The sequence below is a fragment of the Carcharhinus amblyrhynchos genome, chromosome 35 (genome assembly GCF_965287045.1).
Source record: "Carcharhinus amblyrhynchos chromosome 35, sCarAmb.v2.hapA, whole genome shotgun sequence".
Taxonomy (NCBI): Eukaryota; Metazoa; Chordata; class Chondrichthyes; order Carcharhiniformes; family Carcharhinidae; genus Carcharhinus; species Carcharhinus amblyrhynchos.
Window position 1 is genome coordinate 4,759,120 of NC_137358.1, and position 26,938 is coordinate 4,786,057.

Below are 26,938 nucleotides of genomic sequence, written 5' to 3' on the forward strand. Positions count from 1 at the left end.
TGAAGCAGCAGTGCTAACCACTGTGCCGCAGTTAATCTGTGAATCCGTAATACTGAACTCATCCCAAAACCTGGTGCCCGTGTTCGAACTCACATCAAGTCCCGTCCCCATTTTAGTAAATAAAAAGTAAAGGGAAAGTCATCACAGTCCCAGATAACCACAGCCTGATTGGTGGTGATTTAACCTGAGGGTCACCACTCCTCAGGAGAGGGGCGAGGCTGAAAGGGCAAGTTCCTCCATGGATAACCTCAGTCGGTGTGGGAATTGAACCCGCGCTGTTGGCATCACTCTACATGAGCCAGCCAACTAAGCTAAACCAACACCCTCGAGCATCTCCTCATGTGGCTTGCTGTCAAATTGCAAGACCATAAGGCGTAGGGGGCAGGAGGCCATTCGGTCCATCGAGTTTGCTCTGCCATTCAATGAGATCATGTATGATCTGATCCAATAATCCCCAGCCCCACTTTCCTGCCTTATCCCCATAACCTATGATTCCCTTACTGTCTCAGTCTTGGACTTTCCAACCTCTACAGCCCTCTGCGTAAAGAATTCCACAGCTTCACCACCCTCGGAGAAGAAATTCCTCCTCATCTCTGTCTTAAATGGGCGACCCCCTTACTCTGAGATTCTCCCTCTGCTCCCAGACTCTCCCACACGGGGAAACAGCCTCTCAGCATTGACCCTGTCAACCCCCCTTCCCCGATAATCCGATATGTCTCAATAACGTCGCCTCTCATTCTTCTAAACTCCAATGAGCACAGGCCCACCCTACTCAATCTCTCCTCGTAAGAAAATCTCTCCGTACCGGGGATCAGCTCAATGGCACAGTGGTTAGCGCTGCTGCCTCACAGCACTCAGGACCCAGGTTCGATTCCCAGCTCAGGTGACTGTCTTCCACAGCCCGACTTGAAACATTGGCTCTAGTCTCTCCGCACAGATGCTTACAGACCTGCTGAGATTTTCCAGCATTGTCTGTTTTTTTTCCAGGTTCCAGCATCTGCGGTAAACATAGAAAATAGGAGCAGGAGGAGGCCATTCGGCCCTTCGAGCCTGCTCCACCACTCATTATGATCATGGCTGGTCATCCAACTCAATAACCTAATCCTGCCTCTTGGCCCCAAGTGCTATATCTAAATGCCTCTTGAAAACATTTACAGCACAGTGGTTATCACTGCTGCCTCACAGCACCAGAGTCCTGGGTTTGATTCCCGACTTGGGTCGCTGTCTGTGTAGAGCTTGCGCATTCTCCCCGTGTCTGTGTGGGTTTCCTCCAGGTGCTTCCGGTTTCCTCCCACAGTCTGAAAGTTGTGCAGGTTAGGTACATTGACCTGAACAGGTATCGGACTGTGGCAACCAGGGGAATTTCACAATAACTTTATTGCACGTTAATGCAAGCCTACATGTGACTAATAAAATAAACTTCACTTTACTTTCAATGTTTTGGCCTCAACTGCTTTCTATGGTAGCGAATCCCACAGGCTCATCACTCTCTGGGTGAAGAAATTTCTCCTCATCTCTGTTCTAAATGGTCTACCCTGAATCCTCAGACTGCGACTCCTGGTTTTGGACTCCCCCAACATCAGGAACATCTTTCTTGAATCTGCCCTGTCTAGTCCTGTTAGAATTTCGGAGGTTTCTATGAGTCTCCCCCCTCATTCAGCAAATATAATCCTAACCGACCCAATTTCTCCTCATACATCAGTCCTGCCATCCCAGGAATCAATAAATTGCTTTTACCAAACTTAAGGACTTGTCATCTCTAAGGGTAAGAGGTTTGGACAATTGAAGGGTGTCACAGCAGAAAACTATCTATTTCCATAAGACCATCAGATATCGGAGCAGAATTAGACCATTCAGCCCATCGATCCTGTTCCGCCATTCTATCATGGTAGATATGTTTCTCAACCCCATTCTCCCTCCATTTCCCCGTAACCTTTGATCCCCTTATCAATCAAGAACCTATCTATCTCTGTCTTAAAGACACTCAGTGACCCGGCCTCCTCTGTGGCAATGAATTCCACAGATTCACCACCCTCTGGCTGAAGAAATTCCTCCTCATCTCATTTCTAAAGGGTTGTCCCTTCACTCTGAGGCAGTCCCCTCGGATCCTAGCCTTTCTTACTAATGGAAACAACTTCCCCACGTCCATTCTATGCGGGCCTTCCGGTATTTTGTAAGTTTCAATGAGATTCCTCCTCATCTTTCTAAATCTCATCGAGTATAGATTCAGAGTCCTCAAACACTCCTCATGCCTCAAGCCTTTCTTCCCGGGATCATTCTTGTGAACCTCCTCTGGACCCTCTCCAAGGGCAGCACATCCTTCCCCGTATCTCCACAGACAGCGTGATGTTAAAAAGAACGTAAAGAGGTGAGAGATCAGGGAGCAATTTGGCTCAGTGGTTAGCACTGCTGCCTCACTGCACCAAGGACCCAGATTCAATTCCCGGCTTGGGTCTCTGTCTGTGCGGAGGCTGCATGTTCTCCCCGTGTCTGCGTGGGATTCCTCAGGGTGCTGCGGTTTCCCCCCACAGTCCAAAAGATGTACTGGTTAGGCGCAGTGGCCAAGCCAGGTAAAGGACGGGTTGCATCTAAAATGGAAGGGCATAAATATTCTGGCCGGGAGGTTTGCTAGTGTCACAAGGGAGGATTTAAACTAATTTGGCAGGGGGATGGGAACCAAAGCAAAGGTGAATTAACTGAAGGGGAACCAGAGAGTAGGACTAGTAATACTCAAAGAAAGAGCAGGCAGAGCGGGGTTGCTAATCAAAGAAGGTCTGATGGACTGAAGTGCATTTGTTTCAATGCGAGAAGTGTAACAGGTAAGGCAGGTGAACTCAGAGCTTGGATTCGTACGTGGAACTACGATATTATTGCTATTACAGAGTCTTGGTTAAGGAAAGGACAGATTTGGCAGCTTAATGTTCCAGGATACAGATGTTTCAGGTGGGATAAAAGGGGTTGTAAAAGGGGTGGGGGTCTTACACTATTGATTAAGGAGACTATCACAGCTGTACTGTGGGAGGACACCTCGGAGCAGTCATATAGGGAGACAATATGAGTAGAGCTCAGGAATAGGAAGGGTGTAGTCACAATATTGGGAGTTTACTATACGCCGCCCAATAGCCAGTGGGAGATAGGGGAACAGATATGTAGGCAGATTTTGGCAAGGTGTAAAAGTAACAGGGTTGTCATGGTGGAAGATTTTAATTTCCCCTATATTCACTGGGACTCACTTAGTGCTAGGGGCGTGGATGGGGCAGAGTTTGGAAGGAGCATCCAGGAGGGCTTCCTGAAACAGTATGCAGGTAATCCAACTAGGGAAGGGGCCATACTGGACCTGGTATTGGGGAATGAGCCCGGCCAGGCCTGATGTTTCAGTAGGGTAGCAGTGACTACAATTCAGTAAGCTATAAAGGGAGTGATGGATAAAGATAAGCATAGCCCTCAAGTGAAGGTGCTAAATTGGGGGAAGGCTAATTACATCAATATTAGGCAGGAACTGAAGAATGTAGACTGGGGGCAGATGTCTGAGGGCAAACCAACATTGGCATGTGGGAGGCTTTCAATTGTAAGTTGATAGGAATTCAGGACTGGCACATTCCTGTTAGGATGAAGGATAGGTATGGCAAGTTTTGGGAACCTTGGATAACAAAAGATATTGTGAGCCTAGTTAAAAAGGAAAAGGAAGCATTTGTCAAAGCTAGGAGGCTGGGAACACACAAAGCAAGTGTGAAATACAAGGAAAGCAGAAAGAAACTTAAGCAAGGAATAAGGAGGGCTAAAAGGAGTCACGAAAAATCATTGGTCAGCAGGATTAAGGAAAATCTCAAGGTTTTTTACATATATGTAAAGAGCAAGAGGGTAGCCAGGGAGAAGGTTGGTCCACTCAAGGACAGGGGAAGGAATCTCTGCACGGAGCCAGAGGAAATGGATGAGGTATTAAATGAATACTTTGCATCAGTATTCACCAAAGAGAAGGACTTGGTGGAATGATGAGTCTGGGAAAGATGTGTAGATAGTTTGAGTCATGCTTAGATCAAAAAGGAGGTGGTATTGGGGTTCTTGAGAAACATTATGGTAGACAAATCTCCAGGGGCTGATGGGATATACCTCAGAATATGGAAGAGGCAAGGGAGGAAATTGCTGGGGCCTTGAGAGAAATCTTTGTATCCTCACTGGCTACAGGGGAGGTCCCAGAGGATTGGAGAATATCTAATGTTGTTTCCTTTGTTTAAGAAGGGTAACAAGAATAATCCAGGTAATTACAGGCCGGTGAGCCTTACGTCAGTGCTCAGGAAATTATTGGAGAGGATTCTTCAAGACAGGATTTACTCCCACTTGGAAAAAAGTGGATGTTTTAGCGAGAGGTAACATGGTTTTGTGAAGGGGAGGTCATGTCTCACTAACTTGATCGAGTTTTTTTGAGGAAGTGATGAAGATGATTGGTGAGGGTAGGGCAGTGGATGTTGTCTTCATGGACTTCAATAAGGCCTTTGACAAGGCCCCTCATTGGTGCACAACATGAAATTGCATGGGATCAGAAGGAGCTGGCAAGATGGATAAAGTACTGGTTCGGTCAAAGAAGACAGAGGGTAGCAGTAGAAGGGTACATTTCTGGATGGAGGGCTTTGACAAGTGGTGTTCCTCAGGGATCAGGGACCTTTGCTGTTTGCAATATATATAAATGATTTGGAGTAAAATGTAACTGGTTTGATTAGTAAGTTTACAGAGGACACAAAGATCGGTGGATTTGCGATAGTGATGAGGACCATCAGAGGATACGGTAGCATACAGATCAGTTGGAGACCTGGGCGGAGAGATGGCAGATGGAGTTTAATCCCGACAAATGTGAGGTAATGCATTTTGGAAAGTCTAATAAAGATAGGAAATGTACAGTAAATGGTAGAACCTTCAAGAGTAGTGATAGGCTGAGGGATCTGGTGTATAAGTACATTGGTCACTGAAAGTGGCAATGCAGGTGGAGAAGGTAGTCGAGAAGGCATACGGCATGCTTGCCTTCATCGGCCGGGATACTGAGTTTAAAAGTTGACAAGTCATGTTGCAGCTTTATAGAACCTTAGTTAGGCTGCACATGGAACAGTTTTCAATTCTGGTTGCCACACTACCAGAAGGATGTGGAGGTTTTGGAGAGGGTACAGAAAAGATTTACCAGGATGTTGCCTGGTATGGAGGGCATTAGTTGTGAGGAGAGGTTGGAGAAACTTGGTCTGCTCTCACTGGAACGACAGAGGTTGAGGGGCGACCTGATAGAAGTCTACAAGATTATGAGGGACATGGACGGAGTGGATAGTCAGAAACTTTTTCCCAGGGCGTAAGAGTCAATTACTAGGGGGCACAGGTTTATGGTGCGAGGGGCAAAGTTCAAAGGAAATGTACGAGGCAAGTTTTTACAGAGGGTGGTGGGTGCCTGGAACGTGCTATTGGGGGAGGTAGTGGAAGCTGATACGGTAGTAACTTTTAAGGGGCGTCTTGACAAATACATGACTAGGATGGGAATAGAGGGGTATGGTCTCCGGAAGGGTAGGGGGTTTTAGTTTAGTCGGTCAGCATGGTCAGTGCAGGCATGGAGGGCCGAAGGGCCTGTTCCTGTGCTGTAATTTTCTCTGTTCTTTGTTCTTAAATTCTCCCTCAGTGCAGGGAGAACAGGCAGCGGAGTGTGGCGACTAGGGGATTTTCACAGTAACTTCATTGCAATGTTATTATAAGCCTGCTTGTGACACTAATAAATATTAAAAAATCCAGGACGCAGTTGGCAACACACATAGCTTGGCAGGAAGTTATTTACCAAGATGGATGCCACTCCAGCTTGTCAAAGCGGCACATGTTGGGGGGGGAGGGGGGAGGTGGTGGGCGAGCACTGAGAGGAAAGAGAAAATAAAGGAGAAAGACTATCTGGGGAACAAGACACTGAATGTGTTTCCGTCGCAATTCCCGACCTCTGAACCCATTCGTTGTGAGGCGACACAGTTGACAAACACAGAGGACAATCTGATCAAGATGTCACAGCTAAACAAACACATTTACCTTGCGTTTCCTGTTTGCACAACTTTACAGCTACCTACACTCAAAAACCATCTGCCATTCCTTCGCCCATCTGCTAAACCTGTCAAATACTCATCCCTGCCACTTCACCCCTCTTCCCTGCCTCTGTAACCACCTCCAGCCTCACAAACCAAACCCCCCCACTCCCAGATATACAATCAGGGTTGGAGGGGGGGGGGCGCGCAAAGACAGGATCAATGCTCATGGTGGGGGGAATTTTTCCGGAATCGGAGTGGGAGAGGGGCGCATCATGGAATGGTCCGTTGACCTTGGGTGGAATTTTCCGGTTTCGGGGCAAGCACGTCCAGGAGATCCCGCACACAGTGACATAGGGCGGCACGGAGGCACAGTGGTTAGCACTGCTGCCTCACAGCACCAGGGACCCGGGTTCAATTCCGGCCTTGGGTCGCTGTGCGGAGTCTGCACATTCTTCTTGCATTAAGTTAATCTTTCTCTACGCCCTAGCTATGAATTAACACTACATTCTGCACTCACTCTTTTCCTCCTCTATGAATGGTATGCTCTGTACAGCGTGCAAGAAACAATACTTTTCACTGTATGTTAATACATGTGACAATAATAAATCAAATCAAAGTCTGCGTGGGTTTCCTCCCACACTCCAGAAGGTGTGCAGGTTAGGCAGATTGGCCATGCTAAATTGCCCCTTTGTGTCCCAAGATGTGTAGGTTAGGGGGATTAGTGGGGCAAATGTTGTGGGGATAGGTCCTGGGTAAGATGCTCAGTTGGAGTGTCGGTGCAGACCTCATGGGCCAAATGGCCTTTTTCTGCACTGTAGGGATGCCATTGTCTTTTTCCCAAGGAGGGGCAATCAAAAACTAGAGGGCTAGGCTTAAAGTGAAAGGGAAAAGATTTGAAAGGGACCTGAGGGGTAACTTCTTCACACAGAGGGTGGTGTGTGTATGGAATGAGCTGCCAGAGAAAGTGCTTGAGGCAGGTTCAATAGCATTTGGATAAGTACATGGATGGGAAAGGATTTGAGCATATGGGGCAAACGCAGGCAATTGGTACTAGCTGGAAGGCATCATTGTCAGCATGGATCGGTTGGGCCGAAGGGCCTGTTTCCATGCTATATTGCTCTGTGACTTTATCTCTGCACCCTTTCCAATCTGGCCTCTCGTGCAATGTTCATTGCTCCACCAGTTTTTATTCAGCAGATTTGGGGCTAAACCACTTGATAAAACTCCAGCTCCCTGCTCTATTCCCTGTTTTCCTCAATGCCCAGCAACCTCTCAATCTCATCGTGAGGTACACAGCCAACCGGTTGGGTAATTCCAAGAAACCTTTTTACACAGCAGGTGTTTCCTTTTAATTCATTCGTGGGACATGGGCGTCGCTGGCTGGCCAGCATTTATTGCCCATTTATTGCCAATGAAGAGACAGAATACGGGAATGAGATGGTGCGGCAACAATAATCTCTCCCTCAACGTCAACAAAACAATGGAGATTGTCATCAACTTCAGGGAGTGTAAAGGAGAACATGCCCCTGTCTACATCAACAGGGACAAAGTAGACAGTGTTGAGAGCTTCAAGTTTTTAGATGTCCAGATCACCAACAACCTGGCCTGGTGCCCCCCCATGCCAACACTATAGTTGAGAAAGCCCACCAACGCCTCTACTTTCTCAGAAGACTAAGGAAATTTGGCACATTAGCTATGACTCTCACCAACTTTTACAGATGCACCATAGAAAGCATTCTTTCTGGTTGTATCGCAGCTTGGTATGGGCTCCTGCTCTGCCCAAGACCACAAGGAACTACGAGAGGTTGTGAATGCAGCCCAATCCATCACACAAACCGACTCTGACCACACTTCCCGCTGCCTCGGGAAAAGCAGCCAGCATAATTAAGGACCCCACGCACCCTGGACATTCTCTCTTCCACTGGGAAAAGGATACAAAAGTCTGAAGTTTCGTACTAACCAATTCAAGAACAGCTTCTTCCCTGCTGCCATGTGACTTTGAATCGACCTACCTTGCATTAAGTAGATCTTTCTCTACACCCTAGCTATGACCGTAACATTACATTCTGCATTCTCTCGTTTCCTTCTCTGTGAACGGTATGTCTGTGTAGCGAGGAAGAAACAATACTTGTCACTGTATACTAATATACGTGACAAGAATATATCAGATAATATACCTGGTTGGTATTCCACAGATTTTCAATGTAATATGGATTCCTCAATGAATAAAATGCTAAAAGCCGAGCACCCAGCTATATTTTTGCATCTTCTATCGCGGCAACAGATACGTAGGGCTGGGTTTCTGAGGGTCCTGCAGAAACAGCTGGCAGGGTCTGATTTTGTAACTGGAAATTTCACCAGCAGAGGATAAAGGTATATAGCCAGGTGCCCACATCTTGCACGCTGCACCAGGCTGCCTCCACTGCAGCGACAGACATCTCCCTCTCCTCCTGCACTATTGCTCAGTCACGCCAGCTTTGCAAAGACTCATGACCACCCCGCAGGGATTCTGTGGACCACAGTCTGGGTGAGGGAACCTTTTTGAGAGCTTCACAAGGTCTTACCCATGCCAACCCATGCCCCTCCACCCACACCCACAGCCACTCATAGAATCCCTACAGAGCAGAAAGCACCCATTCGACCCATCGGGTCTGCATCGACCACAATCCCACCCAGGCCCTACCCCATAACCCCACATATTCAACCTTGCTAATCACCCTGACACTTTCAGCATGGCCAATCCACCTAACCTGTACATCTTTGGACACTAAGGGGTAAGTTAGCATGGCCAATCCACCTAACCTGCACATTGTTGGATACCAAGGGGCAATTTAGTGTGCCCAATCCACATCTTTGGATACTAAGAGACAATTTAGTATGGCCAGTCAACCTGTACAGTTCTTTGGACTGTGAGGAGGAAACCAGAGCACCTGGTGGAAACCCACGCAGACACAGGGAGAATGTGCAGGCTCCACACAAACAGTGACCCGAGCTGGGAATCGAACCCGGGTTCCCTGGCGCCGTGAGGCAGCAGTGCTAACCCACAGTGCCACCGTCTTCTTCATCCACCCATTCTCTCACCCTCAGGATGCGAAAGGGATTCTCCTACCTGTGGCAGGGCAATGCTGAGCTGCCGCTGCAGGGATTCTTTCTCGTGGCCGAGCTCCCGCAGGCGGAGCTGGGCGCCGGCCAAGCTCTCCTGGGTCTCCCGCAGGCTTTCCAGCAGCCGCTCCCGCTCGTTGAGCATGTTGACCATCAGCTGTTCAAAGTTGGCGTCGTCCGACCCATACTGAGAGCCGCGGCGGTTGTCCTCGTTAATGGTGGGCATCACCTCGCACATCATCTTGTCCCCGTTAGACCATTGGAAACCTCGAGAGACGTGGTAGCAGCCAGTGGCAGCGAGGGGGGAGGACTACCAGCTCGTTCCCCAGTGGTGCGTTCGAGAGAGGTTCCAGAAAATCCAGGAGCTAAAAAACACAGAAATAATCAGGAAAAAAAATTAACGGAAAAGAGATCCAAAACATCTAACACCTGGATGCTGACACTTAAAATTCACTGGGTTCCAGAAAGCACAAGAGACGTGTTTCATAAATCACTAAAACTTACAAAGTTTATTTATTAGTCACACTGCAATTAAGTTCTTTTTATTCATTCATGGGACATGGGCGTTGTTGGCCGGGCCAGCATTTATTGCCCATCCCTAGTTGCCCGTGGGCAGTTAAGAGAAAACCACATTGCTGTGGCTCTGGAGTCACATGTGGACCACAGCAGTGAAAACAGCAGATTTCCTTCCCAAAAGGACATTCGTGAATTTTGTTACTGGGAACATCCCTTAGTCGCCACAGTCCAGCGCCTGCTTGGGTACACAGAGAAGGAATTTAGCACCCAACTGCTTTTGGATTGTGGGAGGAAATCGGAACGCTCGGACACAGGGAGAATGTGCAGACTCTGCACAGGCACTGACCCAAGTCAGGAATCAGACCTGGGTCCCTGGCGCTGTGAGGCAGCAGGGCTAACCACTGTGCCACCCCATGTAATCTGGGAGTGTCACAGACCTGTTCGTATATTGCCCATTCCTAGTTGCCCATAAGCAGTTGAGAATCAACCACATTGCTGTGGCTCTGGAGTCACATGTAGACCAGACAGGGTAAGGACAGCAGATTTCCTTCCTCAAAGGACATTAGTGAACCAGATGGGTTTTTACAACAATTGACAATGGTTTTGTGGGCATCAGTAGGTTCTTAATTTGCAGATATTTTTTACTGAATTCAAATTCCACCATCTGCCGTGGCGGGATTCGAACCCAGGTCCCCAGGAGTTTCAAGATTAATAGTCTAGTGATAATACCACTAGGCCATCACCTCCCATGGTTGATAGGATTGTCTCTTGCTCTGGCAAACCACTGTTGGTTTGGGGACCTCAGTTTGAATTCCACACACCATTAGTAACCAGATGGGTTTTTCCAACAATGGACAATGGTTTCGCGGTCATTACTTGACTTAATTCCAGATTTATTTTTATTGAATTCAAATTTCACCATCTGCTGTGATGGGAGCACCCGGAGGAAACCCATGCAGACACGGGGAGAACGTGCAGAGTCCGCAGGCAGTGATCCAAGCTGGGAATAGAGCCGGAGTCCCTGGCGCCGTGAGGCAGCAGTGCTAACCGCTGTGCGGAGGAGACTGGAGGGGTACAATTTTCGCAAGTGCCGAACTTTGAGATGGGACATTAAACCAAGCCTCTCAAGTGGGGTTGGGAAGTTCTCCCCAGGGTAGCATTTGCCCCTCAGTTAACACCTACTGAGGGATCTTATGGTCTTTATATCACAGTGCCGTTTAGGGAATCTTGCTCTGACAAAAATAGCGGCTACATTTTTTACAACAGCGACTACGCGTCGAAGGCTGCGTCATTGGGGTGTTCTGAAAGGCGCTATACAAACGTGTTGGTTCTTCCTTTGAGGGAAATAGGTGCTTAGCTGTAATTATTAGCAGCCCACGGCCAGTGAAGGGGACGGAAGAGAGGAGCAGGGATGGGGAAATTCGCCAGGGTTACCATTCCAAAACGCTTTCTAATGACCCCGAATAGGAATGATGAGCAAGGCCAGGGTGAGGCTTAGGTGTGATGTCCCTAGCAGTTGAGTAGGCCATGGGGCTCCAGCCCATAGCCCAGCAACAACTGAACAACAGGACAGTACAAAATACCCCCAGAGATGTGGGAAACAGGACAGCCAATTTACACACAGCAAGAACCCACAAACAGCAATGTGAAAAGCGACCTGATTACCTGACTTTTGAGTGATGTTGGATAAGGGATGAATGTTGCCCAAGAACACTGAGGAAATCTCTCCCCCTATCCAGGGGATCTCTTACATCTGAGGGGGCAAACAGGGCCACAATTTAGCATCCACCCAAAAGGTTGGACCTCACTCCTCAGTATCGAATGGAAGGTGCCTGGCTAGAATGCATGAGCTGGCCTGGGTCACACCCTCCAGCCTAGAACACGGGCTCCAGCCTGTGCCCTCCGGCCTGGGTTGCGCACACTCCGGCCTAGTCACGGGGTCCAGCCTAGAACGTGGGCTCTGGCTTCGAACACGTGGCCTCCAGCCTGGGCCCCGTGCTCCAGCCTGGGCCCCGTGCTCTCAAACTCCTGGATTGGGTCTCAAACCCAGAATTTTCAGATGCAGCTGAGAACTGCTCAGGAAAGCCAACACCGGAAAAAGAGGGAATGATTAATGAGACAGGGTGAAGGATAAGGCGATTTTGAGAAACTTCAGTTTGGGTCCCTGTGCCCTGGGATAGGCTTAACAATGTACCGGCTGCTGATTCTAGACACATTTATCTTACTATCACACTCGACATTTGCTGAAAGCATTTATAAACTCTCAACTGAGACTAACGTCATGTCTGCCGAGGTAGCAGCACACCACCAACCTTCCCAAGGGCAATTAGGGATAGGCTCCAGATGCTGGGACCAGACAGCAACGCCCACGTGGTGAGAAAGATAAAGAAAATCTGCCATTTTAGTATTTTTTTGTGGGAGTGGCTGGCTAGGGAAGCATGCATTGCCCAGTCCTAATTGCCCTCGAGAGGGTGATGGTGAACTGCCTTCTTGAGTTACTACGGTCCATGTGGTGTAGGTACACCCACACTGCTGTTAGGGAGGGAGGTGGTAACGTCACTGGCCTAGTAATCCAGAGGCCTAGATGGAGGTTCTGGGCCCAAGGCGGAAGTTCCTGGTGGAACTTAAATTCACCTGCTACCTCACAGCGCCAGGGGCCTGGGTTCGATTCCGGCCTCGGGTGACTGTCTGTCCCACGGTCCAAAAGACACTAAAGGTTCGATTCCCAGCTTGGGTCACTGTCTGTGTGGAGTTTGCACATTCTCCCCATGTCTGCATGGGTTTCCTCCGGGTGCTCCGTTTTCCTCCCTCACTCTGAAAGACGTGCTGGTTAGGGTGCGTTGTCCGTGCTAAATTCTCCCTCGTGAACCCGAACAGGTGCCGGAGTGTGGCGACTAGGGGATTTTCACAGTAACTTCATTGTAGTGTTAATATAAGCCTACTTGTGACAATAATAAATAAACTTTTCAAAACAAAGGTAGCAATTTAGCATGGCCAGTCAACCTAATCTGCATATCTTTGGACTGTTGGAGGAAACTGGAGCACCCGGAGGCAACCAATTCAGACACGGGGAGAGCGTGTAAACTCCACACAGACAGTGACCCAAAGCCAGGAATCGCACCCAGGTCCCTGGAGCTATGAGGCAGCAGTGCTAACCACTTGTCGGTCACCCAAGACACACTAACCACATGTTAAGCACACACGCCATACAACACAGACACATGCACACACACACACGCATGCACACATGCTATACAACACACACACATGCCATACATCACACACACATGTGCACTGATGCACAAGCATGCCATAGAACACACACACATGCGCACTGACACACATGCACACACACACACACACTGACACACGCACGCAGATACACACACACACACACACACACACACACACACACACACACACACACACACACACACTCTGATGCTAGATCCATCCGCACACAACCTTGAAAAGCTGCCACTGCCACCTCATAAGACACCATCTGTCTGTTCCCTGCTCAACTGTTTCAGCAGCACCAGTTTAGGTGCTGCATTCACATTTGCTCATATCCTGTGTTATTGCAAAACCCTTCTGGAAGGTTCACTTGATGGGATGAGATAAGGGGGAGGTTGGATGGGAGGGATGTTTTAAAACCCTAAGTAAACACCCAAAGAGCAACATGTTTTAACCAAAACCAAAAGGGGGAAATTTTCCCATATTATCTGCCATGGTGGGGGGAACCATGTAAGTGTTAGGGGAATAGGGCCTGGATGGGATTGTGGTCAGTGCAGACTCGATGGGCTGAATGGCCTCCTTCAGCACTGTAGGGATTCTGTGACAACTGACAAACAGCGTTATATAACCAGAGGGCTTTGGAAACGCTGTGTTAACCATCACGCCATCGCTTTATAGAACTGCAAGACTTTGTGAGGAAGGGGGGTTTCCAAAACAGAGGCTTGTGCGGCAATCTGATTCTCCCACCAGTTTCGGGGAAAGCGTGGACAGGAAGTCCCGTCCAAAGCGCCAGCCAAGGAGGGGGTGAATCAACCCCAAGGTAGGCAAGCAGGTGTGGAAGGAAAGGCAAAGCAGAAGAAAAAAGGGGGAAATAGGGTCACAGGCCAACTGAGTCAATAGTAAGCAGTCTATGGCCAAGGTCCTGCAAGAAGCATGGCATTGGCAGCAGAGGTATCAACACTGGCATAGGGTACAAGAAGAAGTCTCACAACACCAGCTTAAAGTCCAACAGGTTTATTTGGTAGCACAAGCTTTGGGAGTGTCGCTCCTTCCTCAGAAGAGTGAAAAGTTGTGTTCACAAACAGGGCAGACATAGATACAGACTCAATTTGTAAACAGAGCTGTGTCTATTTATTCCCTGTTTGTGAACACAATTCTTCATTCATCTGAAGAAGGAACGACACTCCAAAAGCTTGTGCTACCAAATAAACCTGTTGGACTTTAACCTGGTGTTGTGAGACTTCTTACTGTGCCCACCCCAGTCCAACACTGGCATCTCCACAGCATAGGGTACAACAGCAAGGAGGTAATGTTGGAGTTGATTTGATCTGATTTATTATTGTCACGTGTATCAGTATACAGTGAAAAGTATTGTTTCCTGTGCGCATACAGACAAAACATACCGCTCATAGAGAAGGAGAGAGTGCAGAATGTAGTGTTACAGTCATAGCTAGGGTACAGAGAAAGATCAACTTAATGCAAAGTAGATCCATTCAAAAGTCTGACAAAAGCAGGGAAGAAGCTGTTCTTGAATCGGTTAGTACATGACCTCAGACTTTTGTATCTTTTTCCCAACGGAAGAAGGTGAAAAAGAGAATGTCTGGGATGCGTGAGGTCCTTAATTATGCTGGCTGCCTTGTCGAGGCAGCGGGAAATGTAGACAGAGTCAGTGGATGGGAGGCTGGTTTATGAGATGGATTGAGCTACATTCATGACCTTTTGTAGTTCCTTGCTATCTTGGGCAGAGCAGGAGCCATACCAAGCTGTGATACAACCAGAAAGAATGCTTTCTATGGTGCATCTGTAAAAGTACAGAGCATTGGCCACAGCTGGAGCACTGTGTGCAGTTCTGGTCACCTCACTATAGGAAGGATGTGATAGAGGGAGTACAGAGGAGATTCTCCAGGGTGTTGCCTGGGATGAAGCATTTGAATTATAAAGGATTGACTTGGATTGTTTTCTCTAGAGTAGGGAAGGCTGAGGGGGTACATGATTGAGGTGTAGAAGATTATGAGGGATATGGACAGGGTGAGCAGGGAGCAGCTGTTCCCATTGTTTGGGTCGGGGCATCAATCATGAGGGGGCAGAGTTTTAGGGTGAGGGGCAGGAGATTCAGAGGGGATTTGAGAAAAAACTTTTTCACTCAGAGGGTGGTGGGAATTTGGGATGTGCTGCCTGGGAAGAAAGGGGAGACCGGAAACCTTACAACCTTTAAATAATATTTGGATGAGCATTTGAAATATCGTAACATTCAAGGATAAGGGAAAATGGGATTAGCACACCTTTAGTGGTAGTTATTGGCAGTGCACACTCGATGGGCCGAAGGGCCTTTCCCACGCTGTATGACTCTATGACAAAGAGAGAAGGCAAATTGTGATGCCAACAATACCTTACATAAATAAGGGTGGAGTCAATGTGCAGAAGTGGGAGAATGTACTGAGAGTAACAAGGGACGAGTTTCATCCCCTCTTAACACCACTGACAATCTTCATTGACCAGACAAGAAGTGGCAATGGTTGGGGAAGGGCATTGGTGAACTCTCTCCCAGTTAACCTCAATGTACTTGGAAGCAATTTGGTCACTTTGGCTGGGATCTTCCAGTCCTGTCGAAAGCCGATGGACCTATTTCGCATTAAGTTGATCTTTCTCTACACCCTAACTATAACTGTAACACTACATCCTGCACTCTCTCTTTTCCTTCTCTATGGACGGTGTGCTTTGTCTATACAGCGTGCAAGAAACAAGACTTTTCACTATATGTTAATACATGTGACAATAATAAATCAAATCCAATCAGTGGGCTTTTGGCTTCCTCTCTAAATTTTCCAGTCCCGCTGCTGGACAAGGCTGGCAGGAAAGTCCCAGCCCTTCTAGTGGGAGTGGCGGAGGTGGGGGGAGGAATTTAACTTCATTTACCCTTTTCTAGAAACCGGAGGGGACGCGAGAATGAAAATGAACATATTCTGAAACAGTGGGAAGGTTCTAATTTCAAACTCCAATCATCCCGAATGATTCCTTGCTCCCATTCTCCAGTCAATTCCACGTGTGGCCTCAGAGACTTGGCTATCACCTTGTGATCCCTTACACACTGGCCTTATTTCTTCTGCTTTCATTCACCTTTCAAACCCGCTCTGCATTTCACTATAGAATCCCTACAGTGTGAGGGCCGCAATTCGGACTGCGCCAACCATAACCCCACCCACACCCTATCCCCGGAAACCCATGCACATTCCCTGCTAATCCCCCGATACTAAAGGGAAAATTTAGCATGGCCAATCCACTAACCTGCACATCTTTGGACACTAAGGGGCAATTTAGCATGGCCAATCCACCTAATCTTTGGACACAGAGGGGCAGTATAGTTCCCCCTCCCACCCCAGAGAAGACAGGAGGAAGAAAGCAGGATTGACCAGCACTCAGCACTCACCTAGACATTCAGTGCACTGTAATCCTGTTGTAATTGGTAGCTTGGCTGCTGTTAGGCAGTTCACAGGTGCCCTGTTCTAATAACCAACTCTGCGCCTCCCCCCACAAACAGAAAAAAAAAGCTAGTATTTTGCTCATTTTATAGATGTGTTGTGCTTCAGTGTGTTCAACTGGAGTCAGGAAAAGTGGCACTGACATGGCAGGTAGTGTCATAAGTAGGCTTACGTAAACGCTGCAATGAAGTTACTGTGAAAATCCCCTGGTCACCACACTCCGGTGCCTGTTCGGGTACACTGACGGAGAATTTAGCACGGCCAATGCACCCTAACCAGCACGTCTTTCGGACTGTGGGAGGAAACCGGAGGAAACCCATGTGGACACAGGGAGAATGTGCAGACTCCGCACAGACAGTGACCCGAGCTGGGAATTGAACCTGGCAGTGCTAACCACTGTGTCACCTGAGCAGATAAAGCCACTATTTTGATAGTGCGGGGGTGGGGGGGGGAGGTGCTGGTGGTGGTGGTGGTGGTGGTGGTGTGTGTGTGTGTGAATGATCCTGATCCTTTTGGCCAATAATGATTCCTTAATCTGAGTCACACAAAAAAGACAACTGACTGTTATTGAATTGCTGCATGTGGGAGTTTCCTGTGGGCAAACTGACATCACAACATTTCCTTCATTCTTTTGGACTCTCTTCTGTTGTAAAAGGTGCTATATAAATGCAAGGCTTTCCGTTTGAAAGTCAGTCCCCCACAAATCTATAAGGGGGTGCATGAGCCCCTTTTATTTTGTATAAAATCTAAATAAAATGCAGCAGGTGGCGGTGAGAAAATGGAATAATTAGATCCTGGCAGCCACAAATATTCATCTCCATCAACATGGCTATCAAGTTGCCATGAAATGCCCCCCATCCTCCATCTATACTGAACTCACTTCTGATACTGGGGCAATTTAGCGTGGCCAATCCACCCAACCTGCCCATCTTTGGACACTAAAGGGCAAGTTAAACCTCACATCTACCCACACTATACAGCATCTGCCATGCATATGTCCACTTTCTCAGCCTGTCCAAATCACGCTGAAGCATCTCTGCATCATCCTCACAGCTCACCCTCCCACCCAACTTTGTATCATCTGCAAATCTGGAGATAATACATTCCGAATAATCCCTTCCAAATCAATAAAATATTATGTGAACAGTGGTGTCCTATCATAGAACCCTGCAGTACCCCACTAGTCACTGCCTGCCAATTGAAAAAAGACCCATTTATGCCAACTCTTTGCTTCCTGTCAGCTAACCAGCTTTCTATCCAGCTCAAGACACTACCTGCAATCCCACACACTTTAAACATAGTAAGAATTCTCACAACACCAGGTTAAAATCCAACTGGAATCACAAGCTTGCGGAGCACGGCTCCTTGACTCATGCCGGCATTTCCACATCACGGCTACCTTTAAACATAACAACCCGAAGCAGGAGTAGGCCATTCAGCCCTTCAAACCTGCTCCACAATTCATTTTGATTATGACAGAACATCAAATTTAATATGCTGATCCCGTCTTCCGTCATATCCCTTGATCCCTTTAACTCACAATTTAATTTTACACAGTAGTCTATTTTGTGAGACCTTGTCAAAAACATTCTGGAAGTCTAAATAAACCACATCCACTGGTTCTCCTTGATCAGCTCTACTAGTTACATTCTCAAACGAATGCTAATAGATTCATCAAGCACGATTTCCCCTCTGTAAATCCATGCTTGGCTCTTGCTTCAGGAACCCACGAGACTGTAGCACAAAACTCCTGAGAGGTGCCAACTTTCAGATGAAACATTAAAACTGAGATATGCTCAGATCCCATTATACTATGTGAGGAAGAGCAGGGAAGTTCTCCTCTATGTCCTGATCAAAACAAGGGAGCTTGCTGTGCACGAATTGGCTGCCAAGTTTCCTGCATGACCTCATTCATTTATTATTGTCACGTGCATTAGCATACAGCAAAAAATCTTGCTTCTTGCACTCTGTACAAAGCATACCATTCATAGAGAAGAAAAGGAGAGAGTGCAGAATGTAGTGTTATAGTCACAGCTTGGATATAGAGAAAGATCAACTTAATATATTTGATTTGATTTATTATTGTCACGTGTATTGGTGTACAGCGAAAAGTCTTGTTTCTTGCACTCTATGCAGATAAAGCATACCATTCATAGAGAAGGAAAGGAGATGGTGCACAATGTAGGGTTACAGTCCTAACTAGCGAGCAGAGAAAGAGCAACTTAATGTATCTGATTTATTATTGTCCTATGTATTAGCATACAGTGAAGAGTATTGTTTCTTACACGCTGTACAGACAAAGCATCCCTTTCATAGAGAAGGAGAGAGGGTGCAGAATGTAGTGTTACAATCATAGCTAGCTTGTAAAGAAAGATCAACTTAATATAAGGTAGGTCCATTCAAAAGTCTGATGGCCACAGGGAAGAAGTTGTTCTGGAGTCGGTTAGTACGTGATCACAGACGTTTGTATCTTTTTCCCAACAGAAGAATCACAGAATGCATACAGAGCAGAGAAAGGCCATTTGGTCCAACAAGCATGCACCAATAACAATTCCACACAGGCCCTTCCCTATAACCCCAAGTATTTACCCTGCTAATCCCCCAGAGACTAAGGGGCAATTTAGCATGGCCCTATCCCCGTAACCCCACGTATTTACCCCAACAATCCCTCTAACCAACACATCCCAAGACACTAAGGGGCAATTTAGCATGGCCAAGCTAACCCACACATCGTTGGACTGTGGGAGGAAGTTGGAGCACTCAGAGGAAACAAAGCAGACACAGGGAGAACATGCAAACTCCACACAGACAGTGACCTGAGTCTGGAATTGAACCCAGGTCCCTAGCAGAGCTAACGACTGCGCCACCCACACGGTGGAAGAGAGTATGTTGTGTGTGTGTGTGTGGGGGGGGGGGTTGTGCGCGGGGAGGGTACATGGGGTCCTTGATTATGCTGGCTGCTTTCCCTGAGGCAGGGGGAAGTGTAGACAGAGTCAATGGGTGGGGGGCTGGTTTGCAAGATGGACTGGGCTACATTCACAATCCTTTGTAGTTTCTTGGAGAACAGGAGCCGCACCAAGCTGTGATACAACTGGAAAGGATGCTGTCTAAGGCATACTTACAAAAGTTGGTGAGATTTGGGATGGTCGTGAAGGGCACTATATAAATGCAGTTCACTCAGATTCTGATCACTGCACTTTCCCAGAATGTTAATGACGACACTGACACTCTCACTGCCCTGTGGCAGCTCCCCCTCAGCACATTTTATATTCAAACAAAATTCATTTTGTTGAATATTAAATTTAACGTACATTATCCCACGGTCGGCTCGGCATTAATAAATTGCTGACAAATTATTTTATCCCAAAGACAATATGTTTTACATAATTCAGGGGCCACATAGCTTCCTGTAGACAGAAACGATTTAGGATATTGCACAATAGCAGTTTGAGCAGTACACCAAACAAACTAGCCATTGTTGTTCTGGCTTGTGTTGTGGCTGGCTAATCAAACTAAAATTCGCTCAGCATGAACTTGTGTTTGGGCACGTCACATAGCACAATCTCATCCACCCCATAACCATAAGACATAGGAGCAGAGTTAGGCCACTCGGCCCATCAAGTCTGCTCTGCCATTCAATCATGGCTGATATTTTTCTCATTCCCCACTCCCCTGTCTTCTCCCCATAACCCCTGATCCCCTTTTATTAATCAAGAACCTATCTATCTCTGTCTTAAAGACACTCAACAAAACGAAGGAGATTGTCACCGACTTCAGGAAGCATAAAAGAGAACACGCCCATGTCTACATCAAAGGAGATGAAGTGAGAAGGATCGAGAACTTCGAATTTTTAGGCGTCCAGATCACCAACAACCTGTCTGGGTCCCCCCATGCCGACACTATGGTTAAGAAAACCCACCAATGCCTCAGAAGACTAAGGAAATTTGGCATGTCAGTTACAACTCTCACCAACTTTTACAGATGCATCATAGAAAGCATTCTTTCTGGTTGTATCACAGCTTGGTATGGCTCCTGCTCTGCCCAAGACTATAAGGGACTACAAAAGTCATGAATGTAGCCCAATCCATCACGCAAACCAGCCTCCCATCCATTCACTTGGTCTACACTTCCCGCTGCCTTGGCAAAGCAGCCAACATAATTAACGACTCCATGCACCCCAGACATTCTCTCTTCCATCTTCTTCCTTCGGGCAAGAAGGAAGAAGTCTGAGGTCACATGCCAACTGACTCAAGAACAGCTTCTTCCCTGCTGCTGTCAGACTTTTAAATGGACCTACCTCGCATTACGCTGATCTTTCTCTGCACACTAGTTATGACTGTAACATTACATTCTACGCTCTCTCCTTTCCTTCTCTATGAATGGTATGCTTCGGCTGTACAGCGCACAAGAAACTATACTTTTCACTGTATGTTAATACATGTGACAATAATAAATCAAATCAAATCGATGAGCTGGTCTCCACAGCCTTCTACGGCAAGGAGTTCCACAGATTCACCATCCTCTGGCTGAAGAAATTCTTCCTCATCTCTATTTTAAAGGATTGTCCCTTTAGCCTGAGGTTGTGCCCTCTGGTTCCAGTTTTTCTTACTAGTGGAAACATCCTCTCCATATCCACTCTATCCAGGCCTCGCAGTATCCTGTAAGTTTCAATAAGATCCCCCCTCATACTTCTAAACTCCAATGAGTACAGACCCAGAGTCCTCAACCATTCCTCATATGACAAACTCTTCATTCCAGGAATCATTCTTGTGAACCTCCTCTGGATTCTTTCCAAGGCCAGTACGTCCTTCCTTAGATACGAGGCCCAAGACTGCTCACAGTATTCCAAATGGGATCCGCCCAGAGCCTTACACAGCCTCAGAAGTACATCCTTGCTCTTGTATTCTTGCCTTCTTGACATGAATGTTAACATTGCATTTCCTTCCTATCTACTGACTGAACCAGCCCGTTAGCCTTAAGTTACCAAAAGGACAGGCAGATAGAACCACTCAGCTACCCTCATACCTTGTAGCCTCTGATAATCCAAAGATGCTCAGAATTAGGTAGATTGCCCACTTTTTTTAAAGTAAAATTGATTAATTAGTGACACAAGTACACTTACATTAACGCTACAATGAAATTACCATGAAAAATCCCCTAGTCGCCACACTCTGGCACCTGTTCGGCTACACTGAGGGAGAATTCAGCACGGATAATCCACCTAACACGCACATCTTTCAGACTGTGGGAAGAAACTGGAGCACCTGGAGGAAACTCACGCATACACAGGGAGAATATGCAAACTCCGCACAGGCAATGACCCATGCCGGGAATCGATCCTGGGTCCCTGGTGCTATGAGGCAGTAGTGCTAACCACTGTGCCACTGTGTCATGGTAAATGCGCGAGGTTTACTGGGATAGGGTTGGGTAAGATACTCTGTCAGAGAGTCAGTGCAGACTTGATGGGCCTCTTTCTGCACTGTTATGATTCTATGGATCACTTCACTATGAGTCACACAGAGAGAGAGGGAGAGAGAGAGAGAGAGAGAGAGAGCAGAGAGGGAGGCAGAGAGAGAGGAGAGGGAGAGAGAGAGAGGAGAGAGAGAGAGAGAGAGAGAGAGAAAGTATGTCTGAAAGAGAGAGAGAGAGCACCACACTTAGCACAATCCTACTCAAAAGCAAAAAACTGCTGACTTCAACATTTATTCATTTAAAATGAATGAATTAATCATTAAATGAGCCAAAAGAGGAGGGAGTCATTAGCTACAGCACTGAAGTACTAAGCTTGTAACTTGGTGATTGAAGTTCAAATCCCAGGCATTCCCATCTGGATATCCACCAGCAAAGCTTCATAATCCCACTGGGAGGAAGGGGGAAAAGGGTAAGTCAGAGGTCAAGGAGCAGTGGCTCCATTCACCAGTCAACCTTGTGTCCAAGCAAACTGACTGGTATCCATCAAGATCTCCGCAAACTCGGCAATGATACTCATCCAGTGAACGATGGCAGCACAGAATCTGCAGCACAAAACAGACCATTGGGCCCAACTAGTCTACGCTCTGAACAAACCCCATTGCAGCCCCCTTCCTCTCTCACTATGGCATCTGAGGCGGCACGGTGGAACAGTGGTTAGCACTGCTGCCTCACAGCGCCAGGGGCACAACTTCGATTCCTGCCTTAGGTCACTGTCTGTGTGGAGTTTGCACGTTCTCCCCGTGTCTGTGTGGGTTTCCTCCGGGTGCTCCAGTTTTCTCCTACACTCCAAAGATGTGCAGGTTAGGTGGATTGACCATGCTAAATTGTCCCTTAGTGTCTAAAGATGCGCAGGTTAGGTGGGTGGACCATGCTAAATTATCCCTTAGTGTCCAAAGATTTGCAGGTTAGATGGATTAGCCATGCTAAATTGCCCCTTAGTCATAGAACTATAGGAGCTCTACAGCACAGAAGGAGACCATTCGGCCCATCAGGTCTGTACTGACAACAATCCCAGTTACGCCCTATCCCCATAACTCTACATATTTATCAGCTAATCTCTGTAACCTACGTATCCCAGGACACTAAGAGGCATTTAGCATGGCCAGTCCACCTAACCCACAAGTCATTACTACTTCACAATGCTGGTTTCACCTAGCTATCTCTAGCGAGTCCCTATCAATGATTATTGCTAACCGCAATCTGAAGGCGAGCTACATATCAAGCAGCAACTACAGATCCCCTTCCAGTGCATTCGCTGTATCAGAATTATATGAGGCCCTACTAGTGTTTGCATCTCTGCAGTGAACAATTCCAGAGATAATTGTGATGAGTGAGTCTACAGGCCATTTGATGGTGGCATTTGAGATTCAAGGAGTGAGTCCTGGAGATGTGTTTTCCAGGGTGACAGGCTTCCCTTTACTGCTTGGAGGCAAACACTAACAGTGTGGGTCTGTCGGCGAACCAGAGCCTAATCTTTCGCTGTAGTTGTGTATCCCACAGTATTTGGTATGATTGGGTGTCGCTCAAGATTTCAACTCATAAGAACATAAGAAACAGGAGCAGGAGTAGGCCATCTAGCCCTTCGAGCCTGCCCCGCCATTCAATAAGATCATGGCTGATCTGAAGTGGATCAGTTTCATTTACCTGCCTACTCAGTACAAAACAGCTGGATGCTGTTTAATCTTTATTTCTTATTCAAAAATGACAAATGGGGATTTTCAGATATGTAAGGTGAATTTTTTTTAACCAAAGATTAGCTCATTATTTGAGGAAATTGAGTTTTCTTTAAGGGGACACTCTCTCCACTCCCCTCCGCCCTGCTATAGAATCCCAACAGTGCAGAAGGAGTCCATTCAGCCCATCGTCCCTGTGCTGACTTTCCAAAAGATAATTTTAGCCAGCATGTCCCACACCCACATCCCCGTGCATTCACCACGGCCGATCCACCTAACCTGCACCATCTTTAGACTGTGGGAGGAAACTGGAGCACCCAAAGGAAACCCACACAGACATGGAGAGAACGTACAAACTCCTCACAGACAGTGACCCAAGTTGGGAATTGAACCCGGGTCCTCTGGAGCTAGGAGGCAGCAGGGCTAATCACTGTGCTACTGTGTCACTCCAAGTAGCCCAAGATGTGTGGGTTAGATGGATTGGCCAAACTCAGTTCTCCCTTAGTGTCCAAAGCTGTCAGGTTAAGTGGACTGGCCATGGTGAATGCCCAGGGATGCGGGGGTGGGGGCATACTGGCTAATATGATCTTTCTCAAACTGGATGGTCTGAATGGACTCCTTCCACACTGTAGGAATTCTATGGGGAGGGGTGGGGATGGAGAGATTGTCCCCTTAAAGAAAACTCAATTTGCTCAAATAATGGGCTAACCTTTGGTTAAAAAAAATTCACCTTGTATATCTGAAAATCCCCATTTGTCATTTTTGGAAAAAGAAATAAAGATTAAACAGCATCCGGCTGTTTTGTACTGAGTTGAAATCTTGAGCGACACCCAAATGCTGTGGGATACACAAATACAGGAATAGATTAGGCACCGGTTCGCCGACAGAGCCACAGTGTTAAAGTGTTCGCCTCCAAGCAGTAAAGGGAAGCCTGTCACCCTGGAAAACACATCTCCAGGACTCACTCCTTGTGTCTCAAATGCCACCATCAAATGGCCTGCAGACTCACTCATCACAATTATCTCTGGAGTTGTTCACTGCAGAGACGCCGTTCAAACACTAGTGGGGCTCCAGATAGTTCTGATACAGCGAACGCACTGGAAGGGGATCTGTAGTTGCTGCTTGATATATAGCTCGCCTTCAGATCGCAATAATCATTGATAGGGACTCGCTAGAGATAGCCAGGTGAAACCAGCATTGTGAAGTAGCAATGCACTGCTGCTGTTGCTGTTCTTACAAACACTGCAATTCACTCTGTTTTTTTTAAAAAGAGGGGAGGGTTTGAGGAACCCAGTCACCAATAAATGGAAGCAAGTCAGTGATCTATGGGTTTAAAATCGCTGACAGGAGGTGTTAGCAAGCTAGGGGAGGGGATGTAGCAACTGCAGGTATTAAATAAGCATCACGTCCTAGCAACATCAAACGCAGAGAGGGAAATGTATTAATCGCTTTCACAAATCATTCCTTGCACAATCACCGCATTTTTTTTAGTGCACAGATCACAGAGATTTGAAAGCCGGTCCATCTCGACATGATAAGGATCCGGTTGGAAATATAAGGGGTGTGTGTGCGTGTTAAACCGTTGCAACTGTGTAATCGTCTGCATCCCACATAGATCTTGCTATTTCTCCTATGAAACTAAGTATTCAGTATTTCCAGGAGATCCATGTACAGGCGGACAAATTGTATCTAGTTCTGTTGGCTACAAATAAAGGGGTGGGTGGGGAAACGCGGTGGGGGGGGGTGGATTGATTGATCAAATACATTTTTATCACTGGAATTGCTCTGTCTCGCCCTCCCCTTCACACTCAGACACACACATACACACATACACACAAAAAGGGCAGACACACCGCCTTCAGCCCCACAAATCATTGTAATTCACCCCTACACCCCCAGGATCTCCCTCGGGGGGGGGGGGGGAGAGGGGTGGGGTGTGGGGAGAAATGGGGTGGGGGACAGAGAAAGGACTGCAATCATAACACACACATACATAGACACAAATACACATAATTACATAGATACACATAAATACATTGATATACACACATACATACAGACACACACAGAGACACATATATACACACATGGGCACATGCATAGACATACACACATCTGTACACATATATATATATACACACACACATATATACATATGCATTGACACACATATATACACAGATGCCAACCTTTCTGGCAAGTGATCACACTTTTCAGCACCTTTGCAGATAAAAAATAAATTAAAAATGAGTATAATGGGGGGGCACACATTGCTGGAAATCTCAGCCTTTGCCTCTCCCCCTCCTTCCCCCTCCCCCCCCCCAAAAAAACCAAAAGGATTGCAATGATTTGCAAGCAAATCGTTCTGGAGAGAAGCACCCATTGATGAACCCACATTCTCGATTGCATGCATTGAAGAGATACTCACATCTGCAAGCCACAGGATTCCAGCTTCTCGCCCTCTCCTCCTGATTCCACCCCCACTCCCCTACCCTTTCTCTCTTTTTTTGACTTTATCCTTGCATTCCACCCCTTGGATCTTTAAGGGGAAGGGGGATTTCAAGCAATTGCAATTAAATTGCCCCCCCCTTCCCCTCCCCAAATAAAAATAAAATTAAAGAGCTCTCACTCATCCACTACTTCCCATTGAAAAAAAAGGGAGACCAGGTTCCCAGCATCCGTCCCCGCATTGCCCGCCTACCTCCACTCCAAAGGGAACCAACTTGGAACCATGTCGGATCAGCTGCGGAGCCCTCTGCCTGTCACTCACCCTGATGGACAGGCCCTCTGGCCAATGGGCTGGGTGGGAACCGCAGCCGGCCGGCCAATCAGGCCGGGGCCGGGCCCGGGAAGGGGGCGGGACTCCCAATAAGGATGATGTCATGCTCAAAGTGGGTAATATCATTCCAGGGCTGGGCCAGGTACAGTAACCTGGGCGAGGGAGAGACAGGCTCTAAACTCAAATTCCTGCAGTGCTGTCAAATAAATCCAATCCATCGAGGGCTTTAAATAAAACGTACTGCACCAAAGGGAAAGCACAGATTATATTGTATTTTTAAAAATAAACATTGCTATCCCTTTAATTCGATTTGATTTATTATTGTCACATAAATTGTGACAAGTATTATTTCTTGCAGGGTATATACACAAAGCATACCATTCATAGAGTACATGGAGAGAGGGAGAGGGCGGAGAATGCAGTGTTGCAGTCGTAGCTAGGGTGTAGAGAAAAATCAGCTTAATGTATTTGATTTGATTTATTATTGTCAGGTACTGGGATAGAATGACAAGTATTATTTCTTGCAGGCTACACACGCAAAGCATACCATTCATAGTTCACGGAGCCAGAGAGAGGGTGCAGAATGCAGTGTTACAGTCAGAGCTAGGGCGTAGAGAAAAATCAGCTTCATGTATTTGATCT

At 47.0% G+C, this 26,938-nt stretch overlaps 1 protein-coding gene across 5 annotated transcripts in view; it reads right to left on the bottom strand.

The window, feature by feature from the left end:
- LOC145361782 (liprin-alpha-3-like) overlaps positions 1–26,268 on the bottom strand; it is a 137,045-nt gene extending 110,777 nt beyond the window's left edge. For 3 of the 5 annotated variants that reach the window (XM_080217755.1, XM_080217754.1, XM_080217751.1), the window contains exons 1-2: positions 25,946–26,144; positions 9,151–9,508 (exon numbers count right to left, since the gene is read on the bottom strand). In XM_080217755.1, the coding sequence (XP_080073881.1) occupies positions 9,151–9,384 (234 nt within the window). In that variant the 5' untranslated portion in view covers positions 9,385–9,508; positions 25,946–26,144. Of the gene's footprint in view, positions 1–9,150; positions 9,509–15,175; positions 15,244–25,945; positions 26,145–26,218 lie in introns of those variants that run through there. The other 2 variants (XM_080217752.1, XM_080217753.1) reach the window with 2 other exon arrangements.
- Positions 26,269–26,938: the final 670 nt, after the last annotated feature.